General features: G+C 32.7%; 1 protein-coding gene across 1 annotated transcript in view; it reads right to left on the bottom strand.

Moving 5' to 3' along the window:
- Cog5 (component of oligomeric golgi complex 5) overlaps nt 1-14608 on the bottom strand; it is a 345900-nt gene that overhangs the window by 142103 nt on the left and 189189 nt on the right. The window contains exon 8 of the mRNA XM_027926490.3: nt 667-832. Within this exon, the coding sequence (XP_027782291.1) occupies nt 667-832 (166 nt within the window). The remainder of the gene's footprint in view (nt 1-666; nt 833-14608) is intronic.

The raw sequence follows: 14608 nt of genomic DNA, 5'->3' as shown, positions 1-14608 counted from the left end.
ACTAACAGGACAGAAAGAAAAAAAATGTTAAGAAGAGAGATGGAGGAAGTAAATGAAAGGTGCACATAATATATGCTCTTTTCTCCCCTTTGTGGAGAAGTGTGAATGCTATCCACTCACCTTGGCAGGAAGAGGTGCAGACTCCTCTCTACCTTGAATGCACCTTCTTTCAGCAGTTTCCTTTAGACTTTGCTATGGTTATAATTTCCCCCCAAATTTTATCAGTTTCTATTCCATCAGCCATTATTGCTCCTGAGTATAAGAATTACAATAAGGAAAAGTCCAGAAAGCTAAAGTAGAGATAGCAGATTTCTTAAAAATATTTTCTTACTCAATAAGAAGTACATGTGAGGATAAGGATAAGGACATCAGAAGAAAAATATGTTCTTCTTTTTTTTTTTTTTTTTTGCATCTGTTTCCTCTCAACTAAATGATGCCATAGTTTAGAGATCTTTATCTAGTTCTGAATGTACCAATTGGCCACAACTCACTGATTAGACAAAAAAAATTTATAAATAAATTCTGAAACATAATTTCTCTCTCATTTTCTGTCTACTAAAAAAATGAGTCATTAGATTGCTTTGAAACATGAATGTTTCACATACTATTCAAAGGACTTCTCAGTTATAAATAAATAAAGAAGCTAAATATAAAGTATATCCATACCTCTCACAGCTGACTGTGAAGGCTGAGTCAAAACTTTGATGTCTAATGCACTGTTGATATTCTCTTCCAAAGCAGCACAATATCCATCCACAACACTGGTAATAGTATCCTTCAAAGTCCCAAGATTATGGAAAACCTGAAGAGCTGTTCCAACTTGAGTTGGATTCTTAAATAAAATTGAGGTAGGGTAGAAACAGATATAAATAGAAACAAATAAGATCAATGTAAATCTACAACCTTGAACAATTGCTACCACATTTTTAAATTATTGAAGATAAAAACAATTTGAAACAAATATTAAATTTAGTTATACATCATAAAAGACAAATTTAAATACCATGTAGATCATTTTTCCCCTTTCCCTCTTTCTCTACCTTTAAAGGATAATAACAAGTTTAGAAGCTTTTTATACAATACTAGAGCTTATTTAAAATTTACCACAAATCCCAACAAAGGAGCCATGCTGGAACAGAAATGCTAGATATATAAGAGAATTTAAAAAAAAGAATCCTGAAGAGTTAGCCAAGGGCTTAGCCATGAGAACTGATAACTATTCTTTGTATTTAATTCATCCATTCACTCACTCTAACTACAAATATTTATACAATGCCTACTGTGAATCTGTTAAAATTCTATGTGTTGGAAATGCAGTAGTAAAATAAATCCCGCTCACAGGAAGCTTATATATTTACTATGAAATGTACAAAACAGAAAAAAAGATATCAGGTAATGATGAATGCTATAAGAAAAAAAAATATAGCAGAAAATAAAAACAGAGAATGATTAGGATTACTATAGAGAGAGGAGTAAACACACACACACACACACACACAAAAAAAAAAACCCACATCTCTGACTGGATATTTAAATAGACCTGATTATCCTGATAGAGGCAGTCTAAAGAAGATTTGAGGAACTATAGACCTGGGCAGTGTTATCAATGAAAGTACTAAGAAATGTACTTGGCATGCTAATGAAACAGCAAGAAGGCCATGATGGTATGCAGAGCAAAGTAAAAAAGAGAGAGGCAGGAGATAAGATAGGAAGTTGAAACATGGTCAATGAGTAGATTTAGTCCAGAGTAATACAAATTATTGGATTTGTTTGGTAAGTAAATGACTTAATTATCAGCTAGAAGCTGTTACAACAACATATACTTCTAGGCCCAAAGAGCTGAAACTCTTTTTTCCATTTATAATTTACTGTCTATTATTAGAGACATAATTAAAAAGTTGAATTATTTCATTGTTTACATGATTAAATTTATGAATGAGACAAAAGGTATTTTCTGAAATCTACTGTATCATTTTAAAATAATAGTATGCAATGCAAATACACAAGCACACACACAGAAAGATAAAGCATAGTCAGCTTAAAGACAGTAACAGGAAACTGAGCTGGAGAATAATAATACCCATTGGAGATTTTCATTAAACGAGAAAAAGAAGCAAATGAATATTATTCAAATTAAGGTATGGTCTAATAAAAAGCTTAATTTAATATGATTATAATAAAATTTAACTCTAGTATACACTTTCAATTTTGTACTAGTACACCAACAAAGGACACAGGAGATAAAGTAAGCAACTTCATATAAAATTATGAACTAAAAACAGGGTACAACATTTGTTTTTTATTATTGTTATTCCCTTTCTCCCAAAAGAGATATATATGTGCGTGTGCACAAAAGAAATATACACAATTTTTTTTACATTTTAGTAGAGATCAAGAAATCAAAATAAGACAACTGTAAAGAAATTTCATATATCATCACAATCCAAGAAAGCATCTTCAAAAGAATACTTACATCTTATAAAACCAGAATACAGATAGATACTTTAAATTATACTTATTGCCTTGACAATTTTGAAAGGATCTGAAAAGCATAACACTTAGTTTTTCCACATACAGTAGTTTTATTATCAGGTACCAGTGAAAGTATACTGTAAAATTTTTGTGTACATTAACTGAAAAACATTTTGTTTTATTCAACTTTAAAGGCCTAGTTAAAATAAAACAGTTTTCATGATTGTCTGCTTCAAAAATTAACTTCCAAAAATATTTCAAAAAAATAAATGTATATAGCTCATTACTAATGCATATATTAAAGCAATATTTATAATTTATAACACATATAATTCTAGACATAATTTAAAATTTTCCAATTAACAGCTACTTTTCCAATTAATACCAATTAAGATATATATCAATAGATCAATATGGTTTAATACAGATATATGCATTGTTAGCAAAGGTGCTACAAAATAATTATTTGAAATAAAATTCTTAAAGTAACATACAGAGGATCGTGCACATTATATAAGCACAACTTTATGAACTATAATAAAATAAACAGACTAAACTACCAACTAGATCACGAAACACAATGATGTCAGCACCTCGAAACCCTGTATGGCTCCCAAGCTGCACCTCTCTAAATATCATCACTACCATAACTTCTGAAACATGATAGATCAGATTTGCCTGTTTGTGAACCTGACATACACTGAATTTTAGAGTTTGTATTTTTCTGTGTCTGACTTTGTTTGTTTAACATTATTTGTGGAATCTTTCCACCATATTGCATGTAGCAGTAGTTGATTCTTTTTATTGATGTGTAGAATTCCATTGTAGAAATTTAGATTATCCATCCTAGTATTGATAAATACTTGGGTTATTTCCACTTTTAGATATTTTAATTAATGCTACAATGAACACTGCAGTAGACATATATGCATATGAATTTCTGCTGTGTGGGTGAACTGCTGAATTACCAGGTATTTCTATGTTTAAGTGTTTATAGATTTGGCCATTTTTCCAAAGCTACTATAATACTTTATAACATCACCAACAGTATATAACAATTGGGGATGCTCAACAAACTTACACAAAATTAAAACAATCAGCCCCTTTGATTTCAGCTATTCTTTTGAGTGAACACTGTAGTTCTATGATGACTGAGCAAGTTACTCCTTCTTGCAATGTTAATTATCTATTTGGATTATCATTTGTGAAATGCATGCTTATCATTTTTGCCCATTTTTTTTACTTACGTATTTGTAAAATTTGTTTATATATATTGGATTTTATGACTTTGATGATTGTTTGTATTGTAAATATATTCTCCCCCTCTTTTTTTTTAAACACAGTTTTGTTGTTGTTGTTGTTTTATTTTTTTTAAACATCAGTGGACTTTTATTTTATTCATATATTTGTATGTGGTGCTGAGAATTGAACCCAGTGCCTCACACATGCTAGGCAAGTGCTCTACCACTGAGCCACAACTCCAGCCCCTTCTCCCTCTTTTAATAAAGTCTTTTAAGGGAAAGAAATTCACAATTTCAATGCGATCCTTTTTATCAACCTTACTCCTTATGTAAACACTTTCAGTGTCTTATTTAAAAAGTAGTCCCTGACTCACATTCATAAAGATATCTTTCATTCATAAAGTTATCCTCCAGAAACTCTATTTAATCATTCACAATTGGTTTATCTGTTCTTCAACTGATTATGAAACATTCTTGTTTCATAATATTTTCATTTTAAGAATTAACTTGACAATTTCAATTTTTAAAAATATGGGATTTTATTTGTAACTAAGTTATAACAATGAATAAAATTAGAATTGGTATTTTTATATTACTGGCTCTGCAACTCATGAATATGGTTCTCTCTCTTCTCTTATTCATGTTTTCTTTAATTTCTCTTAATAATATTTGATAGCTTTCTGTTAAGAGTTCTTATATATTTTTTCATTTGAATTAATCTATGCATTTTTGGAGACTGTAAATGGTAACTTAAAAAAATTTTGTTGGTTGCAAGCATATTAAAAAATACAATTGATTTTTATATATTGAATTTTAGCCTAATAAATGTACAAAATTCAGTTATTAATTTTAATATTTCATCTGTGGACTGTTTTGTTTTGCTATATATGTATAACTATGTTATCTAAGAATATTTTTTCTTTCTTTCTTCCCAATCTCCCTTTATTTTATTGTTTTTCCTTATTACTGTGGATAGGATCTACAGTGGAATGTTGACAAAAAAAAAATTAGAGTATTATCCTTGAGTGTTATCAGGTGAAAAGTCTTAAATATTTCATCACTAAGGTTTTTGATAACTCCTTTATCATGTTAAAGAAGTTTATTCTTGGTATGCTGAGAGTATTTTTAATCAGAATGACGTTGAATTTTATTAAATATGTTGCTGCATCTACTGAGATGATCATTTTCCCCCCTGTATTTAAGTAATTACATTGTACTTCTGGACTAAAGCCATCTTGGTCATGATAAATTATCATTTTTAGATTTTCCTGGCGTATATTTGCTAACACTTTTTCTTAGCATTTTTGCATCAATTTTGGAAAGACAGCTAGTAATTTTCCTTTCTTATAATGTCTTTGTTTTGATATCAAGGTTATTCTGGCCTCATAAAATAAGCAGAGGTGTGTGTGTTTCCACTTCTCAATTACTGTATAAAGTTTACATAACATTGGTTTATTTTTTCCTTTAATGTTTGCAAGAATTCATCCCTGAAACTATCTGCCCTTGGAGTTTTGTCACAGGGAAGGTTTTGAATGATGTTCAGTTTTGGTAATGGACATAAAACTATTCAGACTTTCTAATTTTCCTAGTGTTCCTTTTGTTTTCCTAGGATTTTGTCAATTTTACCTAAATTTTCAAATCTGTTATTATAAAGTTATACCTAATGCCCTCTTACTCTCTTTTTAATTTTTGTTGGATGTCTTTTTTTTTAAAAAATATTTTATTTACATTTTAGTTTTTGGCAGAGACAACATCTTTGTTTGTATGTGGTGCTGAGGATCGAACCCGGGCCGCACACATGCCAGGCGAGTGCGCTACCACTTGAGCCACATCCCCAGCCTAGATCATCTCTTCATCTTGTGTCTTTTTAATTTGTTTGTTTTCTGTCTCACAATCTTTGGGGGCATTTAATAATTTATTTCAATTTATTAATCTTATAAAATAAATAATGTTAGGCTTCATTAATTCTATTATTTGCTTTTGTTATTTCTACTTCACAGACTTTGGACTCAGGCCTAGCATAGAATCCAAGCTTAGTCACCAAAACCAAATGACTTAACTTATTTAATACTTAGTCTCCTCATCTGTATGATGGCAAAAAATAATGGTACTCACCTAATAGTAAAATCAAAAAATATATTTTGGAGGATAAGGTCTTACTATGTTGCCTAGGCTGGCCTCAAACTCCTAGTTCAAGCCTGATTACAGGCATGTACCACCATGCTGGCCTGCAGTAATTCTTATAACTAATTAGCATTTGTAATTGAGAAGAGAAGCTCAATTAACATTAGCTACCCCCACCTTGATCTGTCAGCAACATGCTATAGTGGGAAGAACTTGAGACTTTAAAATTAGTCTTAGGATAAGTGAATGAGTAAGTAAATTTTTATTTTTTGGTTTTAAAATATATTCTTCATGAAACTGTTGGAAAGACTATTGAGATAACACATTTACAATATTTGGTATTCAGTACACTACTAATAGAAAATATTAGTCCTCAGACCATTTTCATTCTTTCTTTTTGTTGTTGTTGTTCTTGTATTATTTTATTTTGATTGGAATAATCAAAGGAGAAAGGAGATATACTCCACACTATACTACACCAAATTCACCTGCAAACAAAACCTTCTCTCTTTAAAGCAACGTAGAAATTAAACAAACAAAAAACTAGCAAACATAACCCAACTCTAATTCAAATGGAGTTTTCAGTATATTTTCTTCATTCAAAAATCTAAAACTACATTTAGGGATTTGAAATATATGAAATTGCCTTTTCTTTTTTATTTTTTTATTTGTTTTACTTAGTTACACATGACAGTACAATGATCTTGACATATCATACATTTGAACTCAGACCATTTTCTAATGTTCCAAAAGTTGTAAGAATTCTAAGAATAGCATCTATTCCTGTTCCTAAGAATTTTTTTATCGCTCCAACTTTAATTGTTGAAATAAGTAAAGTTACACAAGAAATACTGAGGAAATCACCTCCTTTCTCTGTGTCTCCATCTTGTAAAACTTCAAAACGATGAGAACAAATAAAAGAATGGAACCTCAACCCCAGCTGGAGATATGTTTTAGGGGGAAAAAAAAAAAGGAGCTGATAAGATCTCAATTCTAAAATTTTTGATTCAACTAGACCAGATTAAGGCCTAGTTATTAATATTTTTCAAAGCTATTTAGATGATTCTAACACAGTCCACCAAGCAGCTACCTGAAAATAAGCATTTTGAACCACTGGATTAGATGTCTTTGCCAGACTTTGAAAGAAGAGAATCATTTATTCTTAGAGATAAATATTTTCTGGTTAAAAACAAAAGAACACAGTATACAAAGAAATGATTACAGAAAACTATGGTGTATACCTAAGGAGCAGTAAATGGATTTTATTGTCTGGAGTGTTGTATACATGAAAAAAGAATGATAATAAAAGATAACTATGAAATGAAAAGAGTCTAGTCATTGACAGAATTAAGTGGCATTCTGTGAAATTCTTATTTTGTTTGGTTAGTAACAGAAAAATTATTGATGTTCTAAATACCATATCCTAGGTTGTTTGAGGAGATAAATTAAATTGGCTTTGCCAATTAGTAATTAAAAAAACAATAGAAAAAAAAATAGCATGCACTAGTGAACTGCAATGAGAATTACTCTAATTTGGACAACTGTCCCCAAAGACAGTTGGCTTGGTTCCCAGAGTGGTAACTGAAAGGTGCTGTGGACCTTGAAGAGGTAGGGCATAGTGAGAAGTCCTTAGGTCACTGGAGATGTGACCTCCAAAGGGATTGAGGGCCCCAATCTCTTCCTTTCCCTCTGCTTCCTGTTTCAAGACATAAGAAATCACTCTTGACAGGTATTCTCACTATGCTCAACCTCACCAGACAGTCATACAAACAGGGATGCCCAATCTTGGATTTGAACCTCCAGAACCATGTATGAAAATCTCTCTTTATAAGTAGCCTGTATCAGATATTTTGTTGCAGTAAGATAAAGCCAACTAATACAAGAATATAATAAACAGGACAGATAGAAGAGATTTTGAAACACTAAAAAGAAACTGGATGCTGACTAACTACAACGAACAAGACAGAGAAAAAAGCGTACTATATTTTTTAAGAAAGACTCATATCTCACTTGAAGAACTGAGAATAGAAATACACAAATCAAAGATCATTTGAGGGAGTGTGTGGGAGACAGGAGGGATAAGAAAATGTAAAGCTGCTGTTAATGAACTACTTAATTATTATGGATTAGTCTAAGATACTAATGGGTAATTCTTTGTTGGAAATGTGAAAATATTTGAAATGTACAAGCATAGAAAACTAGTCTAGGTAGCAAACTAGATTGAAGTAATAAAGAATGAAAACAGGTATTGGAAACCAAAAATCACAAAGGGGTAAATAAATAACAAAATCAGTGGGAGTAAGAGAATAGAAATTGGGAGATAGAATAGTAAGAAATGGAACTGAAATATTAGAAGAACTGAAGACAAAATAATTGCTTCTAGGTATGATTCAAGTGAAGAATAACAGAGATTCTTCAGTGGTTAATATCCTAGAGATACATTAGTGTCCTTTCCCCACTATTCTGTCTCATCACACACATATACCGTATACTTTAACCACTGGCTCTTTCTGAGTCCTTATTAATAAAATTAAGGCTTTTAATTTACTATTTAATAGCAGAAAAGACTGAACTAGATGAACTAAATGCACTTTCCAATACCAAAATATAATAATTTTATCATCTATGTGTATGATTGATATTGTGCACATGCTGACACTTTCTGAGGTACTAAGAATAATAATAATAAAAAATATTGTACTATCTGACATTTCAATATTTATGGTCTAATGGAGAATAAAGTCAATTGGCAATTAGAATGTGGGAAGAGGAAAAAGAAGGATTAAAGAAAATATGCAAAAGGAGCAATTGCTCAAACTCTGAGAGGGAAGAAAGATGGAGGAATAAAGAAACACTCTTTAAAAAAGGAGTCTCAGCTAAGACCTGAAATGAAAAAGTCCATGGGAAGATGTAAGAACTTGAGGTAAATAGGTATGGAAGACACAGAGAAGGAGAAGTAAAGCATATAAAAGCATATCAAAGCAGAGAAACAGCATATACAAAAGTCTGTGAATGACACTGAACATTTTAGAAAATAAATACACCAACCTGATCCCTGATAGATAAAAATCTAAAGAAATACCTTCTGCAAGCCCAGGTGCCTACGTAAGTGGCTCTCTAAATTTGGTATAACTGTAAGAATTACTTGAGGGCACTTGCTAATTAAAAAGGACTTGTGGAATGCTTATGGTATGTTTTTTGTTTTTTTTTTTAAATTTAAATGCTAGTCATACATGTTTGTTCACTTTGTGAAAAATCATCTGAGCTACACTCCCATGATGAGTGCACTTTTCTGTTATGATTTTAATTTTTATAATTCTGAAAGAAATAACAGGAAGTGAAAGAGGTAGTATTATAACTATATATATATATATATACATATATATATATACACACACACACACACACACACACACACACACACACACCAGGCAACACTTCTTATTAAATACCTAAAAATTATCAATAATTTATAGTTTATTTAGGGCAAATATATAGAATAAGAAAAGATATAGGGGCTGGGGATGTGGCTTAAGCAGTAACACGCTCGCCTGCCATGCGCGGGGCGCTGGGTTCGATCCTCAACACCCCATAAAATAAAATAAAGATTGTGTCCACCGAAAACTGAAAAATAAATATTAAAAAAATTCTCTCTCTCCTCTCTCTCTCTAAAGAAAATATATATATTTAACTTATTAAATATGAATGTTTACCTAACTTTTTCCCAAAACAATATAAGCAAGAATTATGCTTGCATGTATACACTATTAAACTTGTATATGACTGTTTTTTAAAATAAGCAACTCCCACACCAGGCATGTGGATGCACACCTTTATTCCCAGCTACTCTAGAGGATGAGGTAGGATTGCTTAAGCCCAGTATTTTGAAGCCAGTCTGGCAATATCACAGGACTCCATCTCAAAATAAATACATAACTCACTCCCCAAATAATACCTAATGTGAAATTTCTATTTTAATTTTAAAGACTGTTATGGACTGAATATCTATGTCTCCCAAAATTCATATAGTCTATCCCACAATTTACTAGAGTGATATTTCAAAATATGTATTTGGTCTTAGTCCCCTTTCCTGGTGTATAATTCCTAAAATCCTTGGCATCTTTAAAGTGATGTGTCTTTTTAGTGAGTTGACTGATGGCTGGCGGTACTAGCTTCAGGATGGGGGTTGGTCATTAAAAAGATTAAGACAGGATTAGGTAGGAGAGAAGGGCCGAAAGTTAAGTTGATCATCAATGGCCAAAGATTTCATCAATCATGCCTATGTAACGAAGACTCCACAAAACCCCAAAAGAACAGGGTTTGGAGAGCTTCTAGATAGCTGAGTACATGGAGGTTCCTGGGAGGGTGTGCACAGAGTAGGCATGAAATCTCCACACCTCTTCCCACATTCTTTGCCTTATGCATCTCTTCTTCATCTCTATCTTTTGTAATGTCCTTTAAAATTAACCAGTAAGTATGATTCCCTGAGTTCTATGAGCTGCTCAAGCAAATTAACAGAAGGCAAGAAGGGGATTGTAGAAACCCAGGTTCAGAGTCAAAAGAATAGGCAAATAACCTGAGACTTGCAAGTGGCATCTGAAGTGGGTGAAACTGGGGAATTGTCTGGAAGACTGAACCTTGAATTAGATTATAGGATTACCCAGCTAGATTACCCCGACTACTATAGAACTGAATGCTGGCTTGGTGGTGGAAAGAAATCCCCTCACACCTTTTGGAGCCACATAAGAGATCTGTGTTATCACAGCAAGAGAAACCAGGTTTGAGTCTGAGTTTGGTTTTCCCACTGTATCTTCAGAGTTGGTGTTTGAAGGACTGGCTCTTGGGAGGTTAAAGTGGATGTGATAGTGACAAGGGGTGGGATGGGGCTGGTCTTAAGGGATTAAGGCCCTTACTAGAGACAATAGGGATTTTGAGCTTATGTCCTGCTCTCGTATCTCCCTCCCTTGCTCTCATGCTCTGCCATGTTAGGAGACATGGAGGGTCCTTGCCAGAAATCAAACCTTCAGGACCCTAATCTTAGCTTTTCCAGCTTCCAGAACACTGAGAAAATAAATACCTGTTGTTTCAGCCATTAGTCTGTTTCATTTTGTTATGGCAGCCACAGCTGACTAACAAATATTTACATACTTAACAAACGGATTAAATTTTAAAAGGTAGAGTGAGGTGAAAGCTGTCACCACAAAATTTATGCGCTATCATAATCTCAGGATGTGATCTAATCTAGAAACAGATGTAATTAGTTGAGATAAGGTCATACTGGATAATGATTGCCCCTATATGAAAAGAATATATACCGAGACACAAACAGTGAAAAATACCATGGGACAACAGAGGCCAGAGTCACACATTGGAATGATACAGTTATAAATCTTCAAGGGCAAATGAATGATGGGATCTTCCAAAAGTGAGGAATAAGCAAGAAAGGAGTCTTCCCTAGAGCCTTTTGTTTTGGGGGAGAGGGAGGGTGCTTCTGCCAGCACCTTGATTTTACTTCTAGCCTCCACAAATATAAAAGAACATGTTTCTATTGTTTTAAGTCACCTAGTCTGTGGAAATTTTTAATTGCATATTAGGAAACCAATACATAAGATTAGGGCAACAAAAAGACACATATGCTTGAAACCCAGTGTTCACTAATGAATAAACAAAATGTAGTACATGCATACAATGAAATATTGTTCAGGCTTTAAAATGTTGGAGGTTCTAACATATACTACACATGGATAAACTGTGAGGACACTATGCTAAGTGAAAAAACTAGTCACAAAAAGACAAAAACAATATGGTTCCACTCATGTGAGGTACCCAGAGTAGTCAAATTCAGAGAGATAGTAGAATGGAGGTTGTTGAGGGTTAGAAGAATACAGAATAGGAAGTTGTTAAATTGCATGGAGTTCCTAATAACAGGGCACAAAGATTCCAATTTCTTCACATACTCACCAACACCTATGATCTTATGTTGTTTTGATAGTGGCCAACATACAGGAGCAGGTAATATCTCATTGTGGTTTTGATTTGCATTTCCCTAAAAATGTGTGATGTTATGCATGTTTTCATATGCTTGTTGGGAACTTTTATGTCTTTTCTGTCTATTCAAGTCTTTTTTCCATTTATTGACTGGGATTTTTGTTGTTGAGTTGTAGGAGGCCTTTATATATTCTAAATACTAACCCCTTCTCAGGTATATGGTTTGCAAGGATCTTCTCCTATTCTGAAAGTTGCCTTTATTCACTATTCTGTTTCCTTCCTTGTTCAGAAGTTTTCTAGTGGGATGCAGATTCATCCGTCTATTTTTCTTCTCATTGCCTGTGCTTTGGGTACCATATCCCAGAAATCACTGCCAAATCCGATATTATGAAGCTTTTTCTCTGGTTTCGTTGAGGAGTTTTATATTTTTAGGTCTTACATTTAGGTCTTTGATCCATTTTGAGTTAATTTTTTGTATATAGTACAAGGTAAAAATCCAACTTCATTCTTTTGCATGTGTAACAAATGTGCATTTCAAAACAAGGACCCAAAGTAACTTATAAACTCCCCAGTTTGAGAACCACTGCTTATATCATCCTTGGCAACCAAATTTAAAGACCCTATTTTCTTCAGAAATGCCATTTTGGACATTCTCCATAGTTTTAGAGCTCTCTAAATGTCCTCTGTACAGAATTCAAAAATATTGTCTCTATTCAAAGACAGAAACCCCAATTTAACAGTGAGGAAGTTTATGGTCTTGAATAAGTATTTCCGCTGTAATCACCTAGTAAGCTCTATTATGAACCAGGTATTATTTTAGGCTCTTGATATACATGATACCTTCTCCAATAAATGTTCAAAGTAGTTATTATTATTTCCTAATTAAGGATAGAAAAGGTAGGGCATTGAGGAATTAAGAGAATTAGGCAACAAAGAACAGAAGGCAAAACAGGGATTCAAGTATGCATTTCATATTAAAGCTCCTTCCAAATAACAATGTTTTCTTGAAAATAACAATTAAAGAAAAGTCTGTAAAGAGAATAACCAAAAAGTAATAATATCTTTTTATTTTGTTAAGGGGGGAAAAAAAAAAAAAAACCTCTACTATCATTACTCATAAAATATTGAAATACCAAAAAATAAGTAAATAAAATTAGATGAGAAATTCTCAGAACCAGAGATATTCTTTAAATACTATGACTAACTCATTACCAAGTTCTTACTTCTAATTTTACTGGGAACTGATGAAATATCAGCATGGCTGATAAGAGTCTTAACTCACTGTTGGGAAACCAGTACTGTGTTACCTTTCTGAACAAATAAACAATTTAGTCCCATCCTGCTAAAAAGTACCTACCTGCACACCACAAATTTTCCTCAAGTTTAAAGTCCCAAAGAAAACTGTCCATGAAGAAACTTTCTCTTCCCTAGTACTCCGGATCGCTGTCATCTCTGGGGAGTTGATGATTTAAATTGGCATAGGACAATTAATCAACTTCTTCCCTCACTTGTCTGACTCCCCACACTCTGCTGCAAATCACAACTTTATACAGTTTAAATCACTAAAATTAGACACTGTCCTTAACAGGAGCAGCCTCCACCTCATCCCACAAGTAATCCTGACAAACACAAGGTAAGTACTTCAATTCACTGCTCATCTTTAAACTGTCTATTCTGTGGACCTATTTTCTCAGTGTTCCAGGAACAGGTCTAGGACCTCCACTTTTTGTTCTTTTACATTCCCTACCAAATCCATCTCTTTACAAAACTACAAATATTATTGGTAAACTCTTGGGTGGTCTAGATTCATTAAAATGCCCCATCCTGATCTGCTGAAAATAGTACATGGCCAAGAAGATGCTCTTCCCAAGATAACAATGCTTTATAAATGAATATTGCTTCTAGCTGTTAAAAGGAGCCTGCACATCCACTAATTTCATTTTGTCATCACCAAATAGGTAAGGTAGGTTAAATATTGCAATGTTCTTTTGAGTTAAGGAAACAAAAATAGCAAGAGGGTAAACCCCCCACAGCTGCTTAGTGGCAGGCCAGGTTTAGATCTTGAGCCCTTCACTGCCTATTTATACTTTCTGTAGCTGGTCATCCTGTCCACCATTTGTCTTTAGAAGTTCTCCAGGTGTACCAATTTTGCAGGTGAGAAACAGAATCTGACAACTATAAGAGATCCCAAAACAGAAAAACTAAAAAAATTTTTTAAATACTACGCTATTAAGAATGAAATTTCTACCTATAAAGTAGCAATATTTTCTAGACAATGCTTTCACTTTAAATGAGATATTCAATATTCTAAAAATAATTCTTCTATAAATGGTCACTATGACTTTCAATAAATCAATCTTAAATGAAATCTCAAATTTTGTAAATTATATAAAATTAGACAAAAGATATAATGTAATGAGCAAAATGATAATTTTTGTAAGAAAAAACAGACAATTATCTCCTCAGAAGCATTTCAGAATATGGCACAATTATTTTCTTTACTAAATTTAAATTATTTTTGTTTTTCTGCTTGGGAAATAATATGATGCAATATATTTTTCTCTTTCTAAATCTCTATAGGATCACAAGGGAGAAAAGAAATCATAGTTGAGATCTAAAAAGCTTGCCAAAATAGGAACACTGTATCCAAAGCAACAGCTGGCACACAGCAAATGCAACAAAGATACAGCAAGACTGCCATAAAGAGTATTCCACGAAACAGAAGCAATATTCTAGTGTTTATGAAGCCATAGGCTAGTATGAAATAACCTTTGTGAGCATAA

Source organism: Marmota flaviventris, chromosome 1 (assembly GCF_047511675.1).
Source record: "Marmota flaviventris isolate mMarFla1 chromosome 1, mMarFla1.hap1, whole genome shotgun sequence".
NCBI lineage: Eukaryota > Metazoa > Chordata > Mammalia > Rodentia > Sciuridae > Marmota > Marmota flaviventris.
This window is presented reverse-complemented; position numbering and strand designations above follow the sequence as displayed.